Consider the following 23430-nt stretch of genomic DNA (forward strand, 5'->3'; position numbering starts at 1 on the left):
GCAGTATTTTGACAGTCAGCATCAAATATTTTTACCTGAAGCCATCTCCAAGATCACAGCTAATACAGCATTTTAGGCATGTATAAGCACACACAGAACTGTAAATAAGAAACTATGCTTTTATCATTAGGAGTATTTAAAAAAATGCCAAATAGCTTTACAATTCGAACGCCATTAAGTTCTCTGATAGCCTTTTATTCCTTACAAGTTCACCTTCATCTTTGCATTTGTTTTATCGAAGCCTTGCCCTGTTTTGCTCAAAGCTAAAGAAACGAATGTGCGAAAGTTAAAATAAAAAAATGTGCAAGGCCTGGAAGTGATGTTTCTCAACTAGCGATTACTAAAGTATCCAGAGAAAGGCTATTTCATTAAATACTGTTATATAGTGGAGAGGGAGAGGAGGGCTTTACAGAGAAGACACTCCTGGCAAGCCATGTTTGCCTTGGCTGCAATCTTTTATATGGTTATAACCTCTTACATGGGTTAATATACTAAGATCTGTCATGAAAGTGCCATAACAAATAATGCTGATGATTCCATAATGGGATAGTTCACTCTGAACGTCTTACTCCGTTTGCATCAAATTTTAGCTGTTTCTGATGGTTAAGCATTTTCTAGAACACTCACAGAAAAGAAAAAATAAAAAAAAAGGAGAAAACACAAAACACTTTGTGAAGAATCACAGTCAAATGTTTTGAGAATACTTTGGGTATTGTGAATATTTTGGGTTTTATGTTTTCAAAAATGTATCTGTAGCAGGTTCATATGACTAAGATTTCAGCTCCCTTAAAAAGTATCTTCTAAAGAGGAAGTTCTCTACTAATAGACAGGCCTTACTGGAAAAGCAACAAACAATTCTTTGTTACTGAGAAATCTGTAAAAATTGCTAAAAGGTGGGCAGATCTCCTGCATATAATGGGCTAAAGACAGACTAACTCCAGGAGTAAGGCAAATGAAATTAAAAGAAATATCCAAGGGATTAATTTGATGAATAATAAATCAGAAGGATAATACATTATCACCATCACTAAGGCTAGAGCATATTACCAATGATTGAACATAATATGGTGCTATATTAGTTAAAATTATTGTGGGTTAAGAACTAAAACCCAAATGTAATTCTCACCATTAGGCTAAAAAATAATAATTTGCATTTAAAAACCACATTTGTCAAGGCTTCCTTTCCTTCAGCTTCTTGAATTCTGAACCACTAAGCGCTGCAGCTTTTTCCCCAAGGAAATGAATTAGAGACAACCAGTATCCACTCTTCTTATCATATGACTTTGCAGAACCTCCTGTGTGATTTAGTTCCACTTCCAGTTCCAAAAGATTCTTAATAGACTCAGAAGAAAAGTATGACTCATCTCTGTCTGTGGAATGGGTGACCCAGAACAGTGGGGAATCCCAAACCCTAAATGCAGATTAGCAGACATCAGGTTAGCCAATGCAGACAGGCACTGGTCTCTAAATTGGATTAAAAATACACATACTAGAATGCAAAAATTGAGCCAGAAAGAGCCTTCTGCACAATCCCCAGCAATTCTGCTACTACCAAATTCCATGTTATTATTCTGAAATCCTCAGTAAACATTTGCATACCAATCTATGAGCTTTTCCAAACTGCTGCAGTATAAAAATCACAATTTGACTTGTGCAATTTACCAGTGTCAAAAGAGGGTGGTAAAAATCCAACTGGCCTACCTGCAGGCACACTTAAATTTCTCTCAGTGTTTACATACTCGCCTTTTCCCGTGATCCCAAAACAATAGGGAGGTTCTGAGTGTGCACTACAGCATAAGGGAAATTAGGTAGGACAACTGTTCATATATCAACAGCAAACCATTCCTTCCCTTACACTCAAGCAGCAAAAGGACAGGGAGACTCCTCCCTCTTGCTGCATTTATAGGAGACACGGCAGATTCACAATATCCGAAATGAAAACCAAAAACATTCCTTAAAGTCAAAAGGCCTTCCTTATTTGATGCTTTCACCAAAGAGATAGGGCTCTTGCATCAGTTACAAATCTTAAGCTCCTACTGCATGAGTCCCTGCCAAACTTAATTTGTCTGTTTTGTATGAAATGTATAAATGATACAGTAACAGTTACTGAAACAGCTGTGAATGAATCATCAGCTACAGTAAACACCATTTAGAAAGCCCCCATCAAAACATCTTGGTAATACTGCAAGTTTTGGGAACTGCAAACACAGAAGTAGATTATCCCTAGACTTGCACAATCTGTTACTCTCTGGGTCCTTCAAATTCATCCAGAAAAGGAAGACAGGAGGCACAAAACAGATTAAGTGGCAGGGAAAGCAGCTCCTTCCCTTTGCCTTCATTTTTCCCTCGTATACAACTCTCGTAGCATGGAGATTGAAGAGCGATAGCAGACATGTAACCTCTCCTCAAGCTCCTCATACGCAGTCTGGCTTCTCAAAAAAACCTTGCCATCTCGCTGCATACATGGCATAACCCACTGGCCACTTCCCCCAGTTTTTTTGAAGAACAGCCTACAGTTCCTTATGAAAACGAGAGGCGAGGTAACATGCCCAAACCAATTTTGGACATGACTCAGAAGCCAAAAAAAGCACAAACCTTTCACTACCTTCTTTATTGACTACATTTTATTGGTCACAGCAGCACAAAATCCAAGCAGGCGCCTTGTCATGCCGTTTCCACTGGATGTCAAATGTAGCATCCAGGACTAATTCTGTTCTGAAGAGTTTCCCTTCTGATATTTTGTTCTGCTCTTCATTATTTTTTTTTAATGGATTGCTGCTGTTTTTCATCACCTAAATCTAGCTATTCTATGCTGTTAGATAAAGACTTGGCAAATTACAGAATATGTGATGAATTGTCTAACTATAAACAAATGGATAACATATCTCAGCTGCCACTGGACTTACTCTGCTCAGTTGATATGGCTGTGAATTTTGTGACTGGACACTTAACAGCAGAATTCATCTATAAAACGTTTTCAGACTGTCACTGTAGCATCTCATTCCATAGATCTTTAACCCACTTAAATGTCCACAGATTTTGTGGCAGCTGAAGTACAAACAGAAATTGCACCAAGCAAAACACAAAAGTCAATTTAAGCTTTTCCTAAGTTACAAAATAAATTTTACTTCGGAAAAAAAATAGTTTTTACTTCTTCAATCCTTCCCACTTCGAAGTTTGAAACTTTCCATCTCTCTGAGCCCACCGGCAGATGTATTCTTTTATAATACATTTCGTCTGCAAACAGAGGTTTACATAAGCATTTTTAGCTGTATTCACCTCTAGCTGTTCATCTCCAGCCTACTACTGGACTTACAGCAGGCCTAAGATTTGGAATCACTTAAAAAAATACTGATTGTCAAATAATGTCTTCCTGTCTGCCAACTTTTAATATTGCAGAATATCTATAGTACTTAGAAATAATTTTCTATTTTGTCATGCAAGTGCTCAAGTTTTTTTAAAGGACGTGAATATGGTTCTCACGCAGAACCACCTTGCACTGCCTGCTGCGATGTGGCTGAGATCATTTGATGAAAATACTATGCTTATTCAGCTAAGTCAGGATTTGAAATATACAGACATTTAATGGCAAAGCCTGTATGTGGAACAGCTACTGATTAGATTATCTAGAGAATAATCTGTTTTACTCAGAAGGACAGTATGGTCAAAGAAGTGGAAGTCCGTATACAATAAGGAACAAAAATCTCCGGGAAAAAGGCTACTTTTTTCATGCATTCACAGGAAAACAAGCTATACTTGAATATAAATTCTGAATTTAGCAGTCATGTCTCCTTTTTTATGAACTTAGTTAATCTTTCTAGTCATTTTCTTGTAGAATACATTAATTCACTTAGAGAATTCATACAATTGCAAAATTTTTAACAACTCCCACACTGCCATATAAAACTGCTAAAAAATGCTCTTATCCTTCTGTGTCCACCACTATCAGTCTCAGGATCCCTGCTTTTCCTTCTTTTCTAGGCTGGCTGTATTATTTTCCCAGAACATTATCTGCTTTTCCCTCCACAGAAAGACAGACATGGCATGTCTCAAACAAGCAAATTTCTTCTCCTCTTCAGAAACAACGCTGTAACCTGCATTAGCCTCCAGTTAGATAACTGCCTGGGTCAAGTTTCCTAGGTTCAAAAAACTACCAAGTCCCTGATCATGATCTGAACATCAAAAGCCTGGCTGCCTTAATACTCGTCAAACTGTGGAAAACAGACAAAAATATAGCTGTTCTTGTAGCAGATCACTGCGGCTTGCTATCACTGAAAACGCCAGGCGAAGCTATGCTGAGACGCCTGCTCCAGCTATTTCTTCTTTTCGTATGCTGATAAGCAGCACAAGCAGTGCTGGATAGGGTAACCTGTAATTCCAAAAGGGCAGACTTGCTGACTTTTTTCCAGACCGAGAAGCTATTTCAGGGGTACTGTCCAAGGGTATCATCATTTACTTGTACTGTGAACCCCACTGAGGGCAATAAGCGGAGTTAAAACGGGGAAGAGAGAGAGGTCAGAGACCCATACCTCAAAATAAAAGAGACTCTTCTGATGTAAAGGTATGAAACTTTCTCTATGTGAAATATGAACACATAAGGCTGACCAACAGCTCTATCATGCTAGCTCAGAGAAAACTAGCACTAGCTCAGAGAAAAATAACACTAGATTAAAACAGCTTTATATGTTCTTAACATATCCACATGTCATGCATAATTAATACAAAAGCATCTTATACAAGCACCATAATTTTATTAGCATACATAATTTAGGTAGCACAAAACAAAAAGGTCACACACACAAAACCCCCACATATACATACAGCAAGATTTCCTGACTTTTACTACCTTTATCTTTCTCTAAATCTAGAAAACACCCTCCTATTATTTCTGTGTAGAAAACAAAACCTGACAGCCCCAATGGCATTCATCCTTTTCTTAATTAGTGTTGCACTTTTCTGATCAATAGAAAAAAGAACATAGTTTTGACTGAGGTAAGAAATGACAAAGAAGAAATGACAGTGAAAGCACCTGAACTACAACACGTTTATAGAGGCCTTGGAACTATGGAACAAAGTCATAACAAAACGCAGTACCTGAGAATAAACTTAATAGATTTAAAAAAAATAATCAAATAAATGGTTTGCAATGAAGATAGCAACCAGGTCTAACAAAAACCAATAATTAGCGTTAATTTTCATAACTTTGCATTCAACTGAGGGTTTGATTCTTTACCTACTGAGTTTCCTGGGACAGAATCACCTACTCCCTCAGCCCAAAGGACATAAACTCAGGTCATGAGCAAGCTGTAGCACTGTCGTTTGACAGAACTGTAAAGAATTGGGTAGATGCCCACAAATCCGTATCTATCACATTAACACCTTTGGGATAAAGTATCAGAAATTTTGGTGTGGGGAAGATAAAATAAACAAAATCATCAGATTACCAATCTAAATTTTAAACATGTAACATATGTAACTTCTGTGAAGCAGAACTGGTTGATATTTTAGAAATCATTAATAAGTATTAGATTTCCGCACTGATTTCCTCCTCCTCTGGATCTCTGCTTAGACCATAGATTAGAGTCATGTCTATGTTCTGCCTTCTGCTCAACACTGTCCTATGCTTTGCAAATAATGTTAGGACTCTCACCTAGATATTTCTTTGCTTCCATTTCATTCTTTTACTTATTCCAGCCCTTTTTGTATAAAAAGTTTAGGAAAAGAAACTTTTCCCCAAGAAAGACTGAAGATCTTTTCTGAAGGACATTTTCTCCATTCTGAAGGCTTAGTGGCATCCACTGATTAAGTCAACAAGAGTCGGAGTGCAAAGCACAGTGCAAGACTAGAGTTGGGCAGAGAAGAACCTTATGAAATTCAATAAGGACAAATGTAGGGTGCAGCACCTGGGGAGGAATAACCCCATGCACCAGTACAAGTTGGGGGCTGACCTGCTGGAGAGCAGCTCAGTGGAAAGAGACCTGGGAGTCCTGGTGGACAACAGGATGACCACGAGCCAGCAATGTGCCCTTGTGAACAAGAAGGCCAATGGTATCTTGGGGTGCATCAAGAAAAGTGTGGCCAGCAGGTCGAGGGAGGTCACCCTCCCCCTCTACTCTGCCTTGGTGAGGCCACCTCTGGAGTACTGTGTCCAGTTCTGGGCTCCCTGGTTCAAGAGGGACATGGAACTGCTGGAGAGGGTGCAGCAGAGAGCTACCAAGATGATTAGGGGACTGGAACACCTCTCTTATGAGGAAAGGCTGAGAGATTGGGTCTTTTTAGTCTGGAAAAGAGACGGCTGAGGGGGGATCTTATCAACACTTATAAATACTTAAAGGGTGGGTGTCAGGAGGATGGGGCCAGGCTCTTTTCAGTGGCGCCCAGCAATAGGACAAGAGCTAGCAGGCACAAACTTGAACGTAGGAAGTTCCACCTAAACATGAGGAGGAACTTCTTTACTTTGAGGGTGGCAGAGCACCAGAACAGGCTGCCCAGAGAGGTGGTGGAGTCTCCATCTCTGGAGACATTCAAAACCCACCTGGATGCATTCCTGTGCAACCTGCTCTAGGTGAACCTGCTTTGGCGGGGGGCTTGGACTAGATGACCTCCAGAGGTCCCTTCCAACGCCTATCATTCTGTGATTCTGTGACTAAGCCCAGAGGGAGGCTGGTTTAAAGATACCTGATACATTTACAATTTTTTTACCAGCTTCCTGTGCATGGAGATACAGTAATAGTGGAAAAAAAAAAAACCAGAAGAAAAGTACTGACAAAGATAAAATTAGTATCTTCAAGAGCCAGCCTGAGGAAAAAAATCTTAGCTTTTTCCAATCAATATAACTGGGATCTCAACAAAATATGCTACCCATATTTATATTTATTAAAGGCCTCTCCCAGAACTTAAAGCTTCTCTAGAAATAAAATTTAGGTCTCTTCCATCTTAGTCAAACCAACCTTACTTAGCAATAATGCCTAACCACCATGTATAGCCTGAACAAGGGTAAGAAGACTCATCATCACAAAGTGACACACAATTTTGTGTTCCTGCAAACCCTACTCAAAGGCTGCACATCACTATCACGATTTTGAGTATTGTTGGTACTGTTTTGGGTAGAGTAAGTTGCTTATTTATGATGTTAAAATATCCAGAATTCTAGTGTTAATGGGAAAAACCTGTAATGAAATTGTACCTCATCCCTCATCAGCACCACATCAAAAAATGTGATTATAATTAGATATGGATCAAAACCACAAAGAGAATCTGACTTTTTGTTGGGTCAGGCACGTTAAGCCCACATGGCTCTGGCCTACTTCAGAGATTAGGCCAGATCTCTGTGATAGGAGTAACAGAAAGCCAGACCTAGACTCAGAAGCTTGCAAATACCAGGAAGGCTGAGATTCTGTAGGTCCATTTCTTATAAATAAATGGCTTCATAGGCACTGCTCTGACATTCACTCCTCTCAGTAGCTATACACAGCTAAAATGTGGAATAACACATTGTCCTGCTTTCAGCTGGGACAGAGTTAATTTTCTTTCTAGTAACTGCTGTGTTTCAGATTTGGTATGAAAGGAACCTCAATAATGCATATTGTTTCAGTTGCTGCCAGGAGATGTTTATATTTTTCAAGGACATCTTTTAGCTTCCCGTGGAAGCTGAGAAGGAGCCCAGACAGAATGATAGAATGGCCAATGAAATATCGTGTACCATAGATGTCATGCTCAGTATATAAATGGGGTTAGCCATGGGGCGGGAATCTGCGACCACTGCTCAGGATGGTGACAATTCAGTGGGCAGAGTGACTCGTGTCATTATTATTACTGTTATTATTTTTATTGTTATTTTCCTTTCCCGTTACTGTTTCTATTAAACTGTCTTTATATCAACCCATGAGTTTTTTCCCTTTCCTCTCCTTTTCTCCCTCTTCTCCCTGCCCTTCTGGGGGAGGAGGAAGACCTGTACGAGCAGCTAAGTGGTCCTAGCTGCTGGCTGGCGTTAAACCACAACACACACGTAAAGTCTGTGACTCAAATAATTTGCTTCTCTCCATCTTCTGTATCCAGATGTAGACTATGAGCTTAATGGGTCAGGGGCAATGATTTTGTCAGGATTTCTAAGCTTAGGCCTCTAGTAATTTTTGCAGATCATTAAAAGTGACGGGAACAGAGGGTGTCTAATCAGTATAACATTTGCATTTACCAAATAAACTTCAAGGTTAAATCTTGAAAAAACAGTTAGCATACTCTGAGAATGCAATACTTTAAACATGTTGGAGCTGGGGCAAAAATTTAGAATACAGTTTGGTAATTAACCATTGATATATAGGATGACAAATACTGGCAGATTTTTGTAATGTGAGATAATTCTAGTTGTTATTCATAATACCAAGTTTACAAATATAGAATCATTTAGGTTGGAAAAGACCTTTAAGATCATTGAGTCTAACTATAAAGCTAACACTGCCAAGTCCACCACTAAACCATGTCCCTAAGTGGCACACCTACACATCTTTTAAATGCGCATCTTTTAAACCTCCCCTGGTGCAACTTGGGGCCATTTCCTCTTATCCTGTCGCTTGTGACTGGGGCGATAAGGCCGAGCCCCACCTCGCTACAGCCTCCTTTCAGGCAGTTGTAGGGAGCGATAAGGTCTCCCCTCAGCCACCTGTTCTCCAGGATAAACAACCCCAGCTCCCTCAGCCGCTCCTCATAAGACTTGTGCTCTAGACCCTTCACCAGCTTCATTGGTCATCTCTGGACACACTCCAGCACCTCAGTGTCCTTCTTGTAGTGAGGGGCCCAAAACTGAACACAGTATTCGAGGTGGGGCCTCCCCATGCATTTTAATGCATGATGTTTCGTGTGTCTGAGCTCTAGGAAAGATCACCATGTGCTTTTACATACGAGGTATACTAAAATGGGAATATTACATCTAAGGCAACACTTGAAGGATATAAACAAGAACATCTTTAAAATTACAAAATGTTTCACTAAAAACAGAACTGCAAATGTTATGAGCCAAAGATTAGAATCATTTTGTAAAAGAGCACTATTGACACTAATTTAGAGACAGGAGTGTTCATATACATTTGCTCTCAATGCTGACACCAAAACCTGAAGAATTCAGTAACCATGGAAGCATTTACTCCCCAAACCACTCAGGAACAGTTCTTAAGCACATTCCTATCCTATATGCCAGCATGCTATGAGCTTGCTGTAGTACCAATAGAATCAATAACAGTTATAAGAACATTATAATTATTTGTGTACCAATCTAACACAAAACTTCATCCAATCAGAAAAATCTGAAAATTAATCTAGAGGTATTATCTAAGCGAACTAGCAGTATTCAATTAACATTTCACTGCTAACTGAATTACAATGAACACAATACAATTTCCCAACTATTAAGTATTAGGAATGGATATATCCGTAACTAGAGAAATCCAAAAGAAAGGTCAAATTACAATTCTGAATATCAAAAATGACTCACAAACTTACTAAGGCTATGATGAATTTAAGTCTCACAAAATATCAGGGGAAATGTTTGAAACTAGCATCATTCTTGGCAATTAAAATTCTTAAAATCAGTTTATTAACTAAAGAAACTAGTAGCATTTAACTACTCCACGTGATTCCTTGTAAACGTGGGAAGATTTCCAAATCTTCTAAAATATGTCAACATCGCTGCTGTCCGGTAGCAACAAACCATTTCTTTCTTCTGGATGGGTTAGATCCTGCAATCCAAATGCCTCAGCTTTTTATAGAAATCTCCTGTTAGTCCGCATACAGTCCACTATTTTTTGTGAAAACATCTATATCTGCAGTCACTGAGACCACTCTAAATACAATCTTGTGCAGAGAGCTGCTAGATCACAAATTCATGTTGAGATCTGACTGGTCTCTGTTGCTGTAGCCCTTCACATTTACAGCAATTGTCCTCTGCTACCAAGAACACTACCTTTTTGGTTACAGAAGATGACAACCCATGATTCATTTGCATTATTCTGCCAACCTACAGGACATAATACAGATCCAAGTATAATTCTACAGCCTGTTCGCATTTAGATACTTTTTAATACCATTTTTTACTAGCCTTTTAAGAATGAAAATAATGAATGGCAGCACTCAAATTTTTAAATCTGTATCTAATTGCGAAGCCTTTCACTTGTCCACATAAATATGGTAAATTTTTATGTTATTATATGAAATATAGCGTTATCCAGCAAAATCAAGATTTGATATATCCAATGACTTGTTTATCTACATTTGCTGTCAAAGATATTGAAAGATCTTTTGAAGCTCTCTTTGGGAAATGAAAAAAAAAAAAAATAGAATACTTGATTCCCCCTGCCCCCATCAACATAAACAAACCTTTGTCTACTTTTCTCTAAGGAGCCAATTCTTCATAAACTACCAACAATGAATTCTTTCACTTCAACTGGCCTATATTTTTGACATATACGAAAAGTCTGAGCTGTGTCTCCAGTCGTATGGTTCATTCAATGCAAGTATAAAATACCTCTGCCTCCCCTGCCGTACATTTTCCTGTTCTTAAATGCATTTGTATTCTTTTGTATCCTTTATAATTTATTCACCCAAAACAGCATAAAAGTTTCCAGTCTCATCCTGTTAAAAAAAGAGAAGAAATCCCATCTATATAGCAGAAAACCTTCTCATTATAGTAAAAATTGTGAATATGCAACCTTTGTTGCTTTGTACTATTGTCATCATTACTAACCACAAATCCCCCATAGCCCTTTTTGCAGCAGATCACTAAGTTCACTTTCTCCAAACCCGATTTTAATTTTTCCTTTATAACCAAACTGCCATGTGTGGTGTTCAGACCACGAATCCATAGCTAGCCTTCCCCTGCGTCCTCACGGACTCGTTAGGCAACAGCAATAAAGCCATTTATGATCTATTTCATCTAACACAAGCTTTTCAAGAGGCTATAAATCTTTTAAAGTGCTTGGAATCCTGCTAAATCTTTCTCATTTTCTTGGTACAATTTATTTTTGCTAGTGGCCATGTTACATAAGCCACAAGCACCAAATTTCGACCATATGTTTATGAGAACATGGTGCCAGTCAATATAACTTAGTTTGATGCTCACAGCCACAATATCTCAGAACTCCAGACACTTTAGTGATCATTTTTAGCTTCTCCATCTCTACTTAGATCAAACATACCTTCTCCACTGTATATCTTCACCCCTGGTGATCTTCAGTGCTGGTGGAAAAAGCCAGATTAGAAATAATTCCCTAGGAACAAATTCTCAACTCCAAGTAAGTGCAAATCCCTGTATGTTCGTCTGTTCCAAATCTCTCTAATTTTTTCACCTGTACTGTGGTAGGTCGTTAAAACTTCAGCTCTTATGAAGGTATGGTTTTGTTCATTTATGCCCTGGGTATGTTACTTCTGCTCTGTGGAATGGATGTTTTTGTCCAACAGTAGCACACCAGGCTCTGCATTTTTCCAAGGTTGTTTAAGGGTCTGCTCATGCACTTTTACCGACTACCCTTTTTGCTGGCATCTGCTGCTTGCAAATACAGAGTGAATCACGGTTAAAACCCTACCCAGTTGTTTACCACCTTTCTGGAGATTTTCAACTCCAGTAAGTCTTTTAACTGCTCCTCCTAGTTAAGTGCTGCCTGAACAACGCGCTGCATTTTGCTCCTGGCACTGTGCAGTATTCGTTCTTCAGTAATGATTCACAGTCAAGGGTCTGATAGAAGCCTGTTTCACTGAGTGCCCAAGCTCTTAACTAAACACATCATATTTCATGAGCCACAGCACAGCACAATGCAGTCCCAATGTATTGTGCACACTATGCTGCTTTGTCGTTTTATTTACTAAAAAAAACAGTAAAAGATATCATCTTTCTCTTTGCATTACATGGGTGCATTTAAAATGCACAAAAGAATAAGAAATTAAAATTCTATTCTTTATTTAATAATCTGTAAAAAAAGAGGCGAACAGTTCTCACTAATGAGCTCAATCTGCTTGCTTTCGGAATTCTGAAATCATCTACTCTGGATTTTCCAGAAGGAGGATTTTTTCTCTTGTTCTGTCCATCCATGCTTAGCTCAGGCTTGCATCTAGGTCTGTCTTGTTTAACTTTTATGAAGAGAGGAAGACAGGTGTTTCTAGGACAATCTGGCCAGAATTGACTGCAGATCTACATACCAGTACTAGATTTTGTCACCTTTAACCTCTTTTCATTGCAACACAAGACTTTAATTAATTTGGAAAACACCTTGGAGTCATATGAAGTCTCCGTGGAAACTTTTGTTCGGTCCTTTGACCCATTTACATAACACAGTACATGTTATCAAGTGGCAGCATTTAAAAAAAAAAAAACTCATTAAAAAAGATCTTTTAAGGTTTGATTAAGTGATTCAATCAGGAATCACACTTATTATATTACTTTTATGCCTGGTACAGATACCGATTTCTGCATTTTCCTAGGCAGCCTGAAAGGAACTTGCTAGTGCCTTCCTTATGACAGGAGACTTTCCTGCCTACTTTCATTCTTGTGTCTCTCAGAAAGTGAAGGTGGTATTTATTAACAGCAGATGAATTCAGTTGGAATTCAGAAGGCCACAGGCGGCCATCTGCAGGTCTTAAGCAGTTCTCTAGTATTTCAGGGATGGCTCCCAGGTCACCCCAAGACCATATAAAATAACCTGAAATCTCACGAGCAAGTAAAATCATTAAGCCAATGTGGCTCATAAGATCGGCATCATCAGAGAGTGCTAAGATACAGTCATATACCTCACACTCCCAGTAAGAGCTGTAGAGAACTATTAACAACTGCTATCTGAGAATAACTCACAAACCTCTGACGTACGTACACTGCTGCTGGCAGCCACACAAAGATTTTGGCAGGTAGCTCATGTGGTTGAGGAAGGCTGCCCATGTCTGTTACAGACACAGCATACAATTTCAATTATAGTGACTGTGACACTTATTAAACATGTATTATAAAGCAATCTATTAACATGTTGGCTTTCTTCATGAAGCTGACCATATACATGTCAATTGCCACCTGTTCTTCTGAGTTCGGTAAGAGTATGGGAAATCAGAAACCATTTTTAAGTTCACATCAAACATAAGAAAAGGAAATTATTATTGCTAGACATTCTACAGTCCTGGCTATGAAATACTGAATCATTTATTGTAAAATAATATATGGGGGTGGGAAGAATACAAGGCAAAATACAGCGTGTGCCTTCTGTGCAGGGTCCTCAGACAGAATTACAAATTGAGACTTTGCATGGCTGTGTTAAACAGAACTAACACTATGCAGGGCAGAAATGGATTTTCTTAAGCAGTTTTCATATAATGGGCTTGGTAGGTTTGAGAAATGCCTTTCCCTAATGGTCGTTCTATTGATGTAGAGCCTAAAGACAATTTTTCTAATTAAGTGATAAATTACAGCTGCAGGAAAGTCTGGTAAGTCACTATTAGATCTGCGCAGAGCTCTGAACCTTCAGATTGCTAAGGACACGGCAAGCCTCTTACCTAACTTTACTCATTAATTCTTGCTTCTCAGTCTAGTTTTTTTTTAGGGCTTTGAGATCAAAAAGCTCCCTTCAGACTTCACAGTGTCACTCAAAAGGTAGGTGGGTTTGCCTCATAGATTATATTTACCACAATAACTTTAACAGCTCCTTTCCCCTCCCAATTTTCCTTCATTTTCCTCCATGAAGCTGAAACCCCCTTATTACAGTTTTGCTCTGGGGTTTTTTTTGTTTGTTTCTGTTTTTCCCCTTCTGAGGGGCTGCAGAAAGGCATTTTTGACATGCTGTCTTTCTTTGTGCTCAACAACTTGTAAGATACGAGAGATGTTTGATTCCTTCCAGATCACTGGGAGGCAGCCAAAGGGCACGCTCAAGATAGTCTCACTGAGAGGATATACTATATCAAGGTAAACCTGCTTTTGACAGTTATACATATACCTTCATATTGCTTCAACTGACAGAGATAAGACCCCAAACTCGCTTTCTGGACTTCCCTAGCAATTCTTCCTTCTGGAGCTAAGCAGATGATTTTAGATTATTTCACCTTTTCCTTTGCATTGTAAGGGCTTCCGAGACGTCTGTATTTCAGGAAGAAGAAATAAAAAGTCAACCTTCTCACCTAATATAATACAGTTATTGGAAGAGTCAGTACAGAAAAGTTGATGGAAAGGTGCAAGGAACAATTGTTTTAACAAAAAACTATGTGGTAGCTTCTCCCTGGGAAAATTTCTTCCTTAGCCTTATGCAACTGGTTTGTAGCTCAGGTAGAGGACTCATGCCCTCATGATGAAAACAACATACTACATAGTGACTAAAAGGTCTCAACATCCAGAAAAATCTCTAGCTTGTTGAATCCCTCCTATGCCTTAGTGGTATCTTAACTAGCTGAACAGAGAAATTACATCTTATACAGAACAGTATTTTGGGTCAAATTTGTTTGCTCATTTACAACGAGAGAGGTTAAGCAGAAGCAGCTCGTTTACTTTGCAAACAGTCATTATTCTACATATTTTTACCATATACCTTCTAACACCTCCTCAGGCTAGTGTAGAGTCTTCATCTACCTGAACATATTTATTTACACAGTTCTTTAAAGATGAGGAGGCCAGATTTGACATAGGCATGCCACTGATTTTTACAACAACATAATGCGGTCACTTTTATTTTCTCTCACTTCTGTAAAGTAATTTTCATTTTTCATTAACATAAAGAATTTAGCCAAATGTTTTTCACACGTTCAGACAGATTCAGAGCCTAATAATGCAGGTGAATGATACAGGTGATTCTTTTCAGCCTAAATACTACTACTGAAAAACTGGACACTCCCTACCCCAACTTCCCAAAACTTCCCTTGGCTAAGTATCTTCGCTTTTGTTGCCCTGCCAACAAAAGAGTCAGGACCTCTGGAAATCCCTTGGTCTTACAATCCTAAATACATTTAAGAACAGAGGTATCACTACAGAACCCTTTTTCATTTTCCTTGCTTCTCATTCACAAGCATTTTGCCTGAAATTCCATTAGCATTCAAATTTCCCTTAAAAATTGGAAAGACTTCTTGAAATGGTGAATTGCAAATAACTAAGTTTCACTGTGTCACTGCTATAGTTACAGAATATCAAAAGATGAGACAAAATACCAGACAATTATTTGGAAAAACCATCCTAGTTCATTTTAAATTACACACAAATTTCAATAGGCATCTCATACAGAAGTAACATTTCCAAATCTGCAGTTCCATTTATCATTCTTTTTGCAAGAAGGTTGCACTCAATTGCATAGTTATGACAGAAGATTTAATCACAATTAAGGTTCAAGGTTCTAGCCTGAATAAAAATCTACATAGAAATTTTAAAAATGTGTGTTTAGTGCAATCATAGAATGGTTAGAGTTGAAAGGGACCTTAAAGATCATCTAGTTCCAACCTCCCTGCTATGGCCACGGACACCTCCCACTAGACCAGGCTGCTCAAAGCCTCATCCAGCCTGGCCTTGAACACTTCCAGGGATGACTGTGAATTTTTAAAAATGAGAAATTCAGCCTTTTCTTAAAGCCAAGCTTTTCCATGCTCAGTCTGTACCTTATCTCTTCACTAAAACATAAATTGTCTGACCTCAAAAGGCAGTATTTGCCAGCAAGTTATTATCACAGGGAGGATGTCCCTCTGAGAACACGTGAAAGAGACAAGGGAAACCCTGTCAGCCAGTAAAAATAAAAATAATAAACTCCCCAAACCAAATCTTAAGACACCAAGCACTGATAACAGGAAGCCTCTCCACCAGCAATTTTGGAAAAGAAAGAAAACGCAGTGAACAAACAACTGATGGAAATCACAGGATAACATTTGCGTATAAACTGTCAGAAGCTCACAGGACTTAGCTCCAATTCCTTAAGAAGTTTAAGAATTTGATCTGTGAATACCCAGTCACTAAAAATGTATCAAATAATACATTCACTTATTCATTTCAGTTAAGTAACTTCCAGTTCACCAAAGGATGCACGTAACCAACATTTCTGAACATTAAAATATTGCGGCAAGAATATAATTCCAGCTGGCTTCACCAAGGAATCACTAGTGGATTAGCATGAATTTCAGAAACAAGACTAACCCTCTTCTCTTTCACATACTCTTCCACCTATTTGAAAGTAATGAGCTATGGGCCAGTGCAATACTACAGTAGCATTTAAAGTAGTTAAACAAATACTGATAGCAATCGGATTTATTTCATTTAAGATTCTTTAATGTATATCCACTTCATCTTTCTACACGTGGTTCTTCCCCAGCAGAAAATTAACAGCTCAGGAAGATACTGCAACCTGCTTTAAAAATGTAATCGTTTCATGCTAGTATATGCTCTGACATATCATATATGATAGAAAGAAACACAAAAGTAAACTTAAATGTAAGAATAATACTTCCGTGTTCAAAAAAAGCGGATTCACAATGAGCTTCTGAAACTCCCTAGCAAATCATGAGAGTCCTTGTTGAAGGGACTCCTGCCGTCTAAAGATTTATTGTCATTTGGTGATAGTAGCTACAAAGCCAGGTAAGATTCTTTTCGCATAGAACAACTGAGGAAAAAAGGACCCTCAATTTCCACAATACACTCTATTTGTAGATTCTTTTCTATTTCATCAAGTTGAAGACACCTGCAGAAACTCTGAATTCTGGTTCAACCATTCACTTCAAAATAAGACAGAGATGAGAGGGGAGGGGTGTACCATGATGAATTATTTGCCAACCTACATGCCTGCCCATCCTTTAAGTTCGCTAAGATTTATAAAAATACAGTTTAGCATTTCAGAAACAAAAACTCCGCCCCCCCACATCTTATCCAAAACATATGCCTTCCATAAAACAGTCCCCAAGTGAAAATTAAGACCACCTGTATGATTCTGTCTCTCTCTGCTACTGAGGGAACTGCAAACAGCAGTGAACTCAGTACCTATGGATCTAGAGTTTGCAGGATGCACCTCAACAGAGTTAGAAAGGAATTGATGTAACTCTCCCTCCTGGAAAAAAAAAAAAAAAAAGGCCTATCCAGGGCACTGTCTCCATCTACGCAATTCTAAAGGACCACCAATATGTACAGAATTAAATACCTATTATATTTTCAATAGCTGCCTAAGGGGTGCCCAAAGTAGGCAGACAGAAAATTGTATTAAACAATAAATCCAGACAGAGTTTTACTGGTGGCAGAGGAAAAAGATTCTTCTGTCAGTCCACTGTTGTGCCATGGATTGTCACAGGCCTGGCCACAGATCTTGGGCAGGTTAGAAAAGCTCAATTAACCTGCATTTTCGGCCTTAGATTTCAGGCAAGCAATTCTGAAATGTTAGAAAGTATTTTAAAAATAAAAATGAATTTGTGCTGTCTCGACTGTGTGGTGCCAATGTGAAATGACTGTTTCAATCTTTATATTTAAATAACATTTATGTCACCCCTAGGAATCTGCTTTAAAGGCCAAAGCAAACAATCAGAAGTTATTTGCATTAAACAACCAATAAAACACTTTCTGAATTGTATTTTTCTTAGAAACTGCAATGTATACTACAAGTGGTACACAGTAATCTTCCTGACTACGACACATTCAGCAGCACGGTTCTTAGTAAAAGAAGGCAGAAATTAGCAACCCAAAGTGCTGGAACAAATAATTACGCCCATACTGAAGCATAAATGCCTAAACTGGCTAGCAGCACAACCTCCAATTTTAAATGGTTAGGTCACAAATTGAACATACTCCCCTCATTAGTCACTTTATGCTTAGAAATTTTCTCTCATCTATTTTTTAAAGTCTTCCTTTGTGTGCTGGGTAAGAACTTCATTTAAGTGATTTCTTTGTTTTCTGGAGGCGGAACTTTTACGTAGGCTTAGAAGACCACAGCTGGCGACAACAACAACAAGCCAGTTTCAAAGCCAGAGCTTACAGGGACAGAGCACATGCAAAAGGCAAACATCTGAAATAGGGCCCCAATATCCGAGCAAAATACTGCAACTCACAGATACTACCTATCACGGGTACTGTAACAACTGACTGCAGATATGTTTTGAGCCTGTTGCTAACAGAAAGCAAAAGTACTCTGGCCTTTCTTACCAGCGTTTGAGCCATCAGCTGGACCAACTAAACTCAAAAGGCTCATCGTTTCCCCTGTTCAGAAACTCTGAGACAAGGATTCCTGCCTGACATTCCTACTGAATGTCCCTTACTAGTAGTAAATTTGCACACTTGATTCAAGCAATTCAACCTAAAGGCAATTATGGAAAACATTCAAGTACTTGGTTCTATAGAGGAATAAAATCAGAAGACAAAGTAACAATTCAGGATGTTATCGCAGAATATTAGGCGATATCCCTCTGTTATGCTACAGAAGAGGGAATTAATTCATTTAAATTATAATGAAACATGTAGAAATTGTAAATGAATGTCATTTTAAGTGGCTTTGTGCTAAAATGCAAGAAAAATACAATTTGCTTAATAAACTGCTGGCACATTTGAAACTGAGCTTTACCATAATCGCTATTAAAGGCTCTCTTAGGGACAGCTCCACTGATTTAGTACCTTTAACAAATGGATCAAGTCTTGCAACATTCCCTCAGCACAAAGGAGACATTTTCCAGGAGCGTTTGAAATGCAGGATTCTGACGGAGAAGGTAGACACTACCACTTGTGGGAAGGAGCACGCATTTATGTAGGTTCTTGAAGGGTGTGATGTTTTAGCAATTAATGACCCTGCACATAACACCGGTACTAAAAGGAGAAAATCTCTTCCCCCCCCGTTCATACAGCTGTATCAACAGAAGCACGCCACATGTTACATGATCCTTCCCTTGTGCTTTGTGTTTTGACACAAATCAGGAGATGCTCCCAGCGTGCCCATCAGGCACTCCAGATCTGCCTTCTGTGGCTGTAACACTCCCCACATCGACACTCTCCGTGTCCAGTTCCAGAAAAGAGGTTTTCCCTTTAAACATGGACAGGGAACTTGTGCCATATGGATGACCCATTATGCAAGTTAGCCAGCTCCTATAGCTCACTTTTGCCAACAGAGCCCTGAGCACCTTTCCAGTAAGCCTGCTGGACGTGGGAGCTGAAGGGTCTTACCAGCAAATCTGCATCACCAAAAAACCCGGAGCACACATCTGCTCACCAGCCACCAAAGAGGGCTGCACAGCAACGCCCTGGGCTTGAACGTAGATATAGTAGCTATGGTGTTGCCACTTCTTTTGCTGCTCGCTCGCTCTCTCTCTAACCATCTCAGGGAATTCTTATTCCCCAAAGGATTCTCCAACACAAAGGCAAATGAAAGACACTTTCCAGGATTTCGGACAAATTGAACGTATGTTTTAATGCACTCATTTTTCTGGAACACTATTGCTCTTCATGATAGGAGTGATGAATTACTGTGTATATTTTGGGGCTATTCCCTTAAAGGAATGTCAAAACACAGGTAACAATTTTAAAACAGTGAGAGGTAAGCCAAGTACAAAAGTACTTCTATTGTAATAACAAGCAATTTCAATACTCCAGCTGTAACGGGAAGTTCCTGGAACATGGTTAAACTAAATTCTGCTTGGCTCAGAGCCATGCAAATATTTCTTTTCCACATTCCCATCAATTACAGAAGTACAGTAAGTGTTTTTGTTCTGAAGTGCCCTATTAGAGGGGACACAAATAAGCCATTTTTCTTACAGCGGTTGGAGCTAACTTTTCTAAAATACCATATTACACATTTGGCAGACTTGAAGCATGCTCCAGTTTTTACTTGTGTTGCATTAGTAGGCCACGCCACTTGAATCAACTGAAAATGGGTAGTACAACTGCATGTCCTAACCAGACTACACATGCTTACGATGGTAGTAGAGTTGTTCTTACTTCAGTGTTGTTGTAAGTATTCACAACTAGGAATAGCAGTCATCATGAGCAGAGAGCAACTATTGCTAAGTGTTTATGTGCAAACAATAACAGATACATACCTGTTTTAATACAAAAACACTAGCATAAAAAAGAAATGGCCTATGGAATAAAAAATTATCAATAAACATGATAAATTAACCATGGAAATTATCTTTCTGTGCTCAACTCTGACTCATGTGATCATCTCAGAAAAACAACCTAGGTATCTCACCGAAAGTTAAATATCACCTTACTCACAGTCTGCCCGGTCTTACCAATCATGTAGCATGCACCTTACACATAGCATGTACCAGGAGTACCTGACCATACAGAGATGGAATCTAGCCAGATCCACAGGCAGGGATGCTGGGGAACACAGTTCCACTCTCTTCAAGGCAAACTGGTAAAATCCAAGAGCTGAGGGTCCTGAGACCTTATACATCAGACTGCTACTGGTAGGAGCTCTCTAACCAGTGCAAGGATGACTGCGAGAGAACTATGGCAATTAGAAATTGTTAAACGTGAAATTACTCACACGTTGATCCAGGAAGACAGATCGGTTTTGTGGACAGCTTTATGCTGGATGGTAAGCAGGATCACGTTTTCTTCAGTTAAATTTGATCTCAATCACAGTATCAAAAACCAGGGTAAAAGCATCACCTCTGTAGTACAACACGCCTTTACACTCCATCACTAGAAAAAGCTCTGCAGTGCTTTTGAGAACTGATCAGGATCAGATTCATACTTACTTTCAGGCTCTAGGGTCTGCAATTTTCTTCCTCTTGAACTCATTGAAAAAAATCCACTCATAAAACACTGATAAAGCCATCTTCACGGTTCAACACTGATCACAGTAAACTTGAGTTTTCCTAATGTCTTTTCTTCACCTTTGTATTAGATGCCAACTCTATCAAAGAAAAAACTTGACCAATCCTCAAGTCCTTGCTGTAGAATTTTAGTAACTAACCTCAGTCAGTGTTTCCATTCTTCATGATATGCCTTCCTACATTAAACTACCCTTAGGTTTCTTGCATTTTCCTTCTTAGTCATGCAAAACATTCTCCCCTACATAAGCTACACAGCTATTATCTTATATTTCTTCAAATGACATCTTTGGTCTTATGTCTACCCATGGGCACATCAAGATGATTAGTTAACAGAAAAGTGAAACTTCTGTCTTTCTCACTCCTTGTATTTTCTCCTCTTACATGTCTCTTGTTACCATTTGTCTGTGAACATGGAGTCCAACACCCAAAAAAACCCAATAAAAAAACCCCACATCATCAGCAAAGCTGCACCAGGTCTTCACAACATAGACTTACTTATACTGATGTTTACATCCTGTCTTTCTTTCAATATATGATTTACCTGATTTGTCCTCTAGGCTTTAAAACCCCCGGTTCAAGAATTATCATCTCTGCTCATATTATAGTTGGCACAACAAAGACTTAAAATAGTTTAAAGCTCTCAAATGCTACTACAGTATATTGCTTTTTATATTGCCAATTCTGTTAGTCTTTATTGGCAATAGTTTGTGTGCTAGAACTATGCACAGACTTTTATTCTAGTATCTTCCATGTGGAAATGCAACTATTGCCCAAAACCCCTCCTGCATACCCAACTGAAGAAAGATTTCCTCCATCTAACAAAGCGTGGTAAAATTTAGCCTTCCTTCACAGTGGAGTGGACAGCCAAGGCAGGGCAACGATTCTTTCTTGAATGCTGAAGAGTGGCAATGCTAAGAGTCTTTATCTTCTACTCTACATGGCTGGACTAGACTGCTTAGAATATAACCATTGTTTGGGCGCTGAAAGCACCAAACTAGCTAGGCTACATACGGTACTTCTGATTCACTGTTCTCTTCCCATTACCTGCCTAAAATTCAAGCAGCGCAAAAACTCTGATCTCCATTATGAGGGTGCACAAAGAAAGTGACTGTACCCCATTTTTCCCCTCTTTCTGAGACAGGAGGAATATAATAACATTTTCAGACAGAAGGACTACAATATATTAGGCTTTACAAGTAGAGACACTATGGGATCTCAGTAGTACAACATCATCGTTCCCTGGTTATAGATGACGTGAAAAAGCATATGGACTTACTGACAATTCCTTGATTAATTTTCTTAGTTCCCTGTGCCCATGCTTCTCAGCGATACTTGCTGGATCATCTCCATATTTGTTGGTTGTTTTGCAAGCCCATGTGGCTTCAGGGCAATTGAGTAGAAACGTAGCAAGGTTCTTTAATCCGAATCTGGCTGCACAGTGAAGAAGAGTAGGAAATTCTTCCAAATGGCTATCTGTATACGGAAACAAAATTTTCATAAAGAAGAGATTTGCTTTTATAGAACACCTTCCACGTTCTTTTGTAAAAGTCCTTTGAATATTAGTGCTGTGGAATCACAGTTATCAAACTGCCAATACCAAAGCGGCATCCAAAGAACAATTCCTGCAGCTAACAGTTTTACAATTCACAAACATATTCTAGCGTAACTGAGAAATCTCTTTTTTCTTTTTTTTTTTTTTTCCTGACAGAGGGATTTTAGAGCACTTCAGTTCTATTGAGAAATAAGTTTTCTTGCAAGGGGAAGAAAACTCTTCAGCCAAGACATGCTTTTGCTTAGGTGTATATTATTTAATGCTTTAGGAATATTGTTAATTTGAGACATTTGAATGGGACATTTCTAGAGGGTAATGGTGCTATGTTTTCATATTAAAAGATGTTTCTGAAAATTCACATGACTACCAGAGACTTGCAAAAATTTGCTAATCCCTGTAATGAAAAATCACAGAATTTAAAGATTAATATATCAGGTAATGGTTTTTAGGATATATCTGAGAGAGCATGATACTCATTTCTGTCACAGACTTTATTTTTCACCTTGGAGAACTGGGACAAAGCTAAACTGAAGTCAGTTTATCATTTCAGCATAGTCCTGTATTCTAACTCTAAGAGTAGTGAAGTGTTACATACAACAACAAAGAAGGAGAGATCAAGCATAAACAATACTTCCCTCTGCTTTCATACTCTTACTTTCTAATTGCTTGTGGTTTGTTATATAGTAATTTGTCTACGAATCAGCATGAAGTGTATCTCTTTTTCAACTACGCATCCAGCCTGCCTCTGGCACCATCAACTTCTTCCACCCTCAGGGTCTTTTGGCAGTATCTTTACTACCCACTGCGTGAAGAAGTGCTTCCTCTAGTTTGTTTTGAACTTAGCTCCTGATAAGTTCTACTGATAGTCCCTAATGCATCTTATTCTCCATCCCCGTCTGCCCTCTCTGCACTTATAGTGATCTACTCATTCCCAGAATTTCTTTCTTGAAGAGCTCCAGTCTACTTAATCGTGCCTTATAAAGAATCAACTCCATCACCCCCACTGCTCTTTTCTGAACCTTTTCCAGCTTTAATGTAACTATTTTGAGATGACAGGAGAAGAGCTGCACATGATACTCAACTTGTGGGTGAACCATGTAATTTATGCGTTGTCATAATTATGTCCTGTTTTGCTCTCT

General features: G+C 38.8%; 1 protein-coding gene across 6 annotated transcripts in view; it reads right to left on the bottom strand.

Annotated features, from left to right (window-relative positions):
• Positions 1-23430, bottom strand: part of BANK1 (B cell scaffold protein with ankyrin repeats 1) — a 160790-nt gene that overhangs the window by 67867 nt on the left and 69493 nt on the right. For all 6 annotated transcript variants that reach the window (XM_063336899.1, XM_063336897.1, XM_063336896.1 and 3 more), the window contains one exon: positions 22016-22212. In XM_063336899.1, coding sequence (XP_063192969.1) covers positions 22016-22212 — 197 coding nt within the window. The remainder of the gene's footprint in view (positions 1-22015; positions 22213-23430) is intronic.

Source organism: Chroicocephalus ridibundus, chromosome 5 (assembly GCF_963924245.1).
Source record: "Chroicocephalus ridibundus chromosome 5, bChrRid1.1, whole genome shotgun sequence".
NCBI lineage: Eukaryota > Metazoa > Chordata > Aves > Charadriiformes > Laridae > Chroicocephalus > Chroicocephalus ridibundus.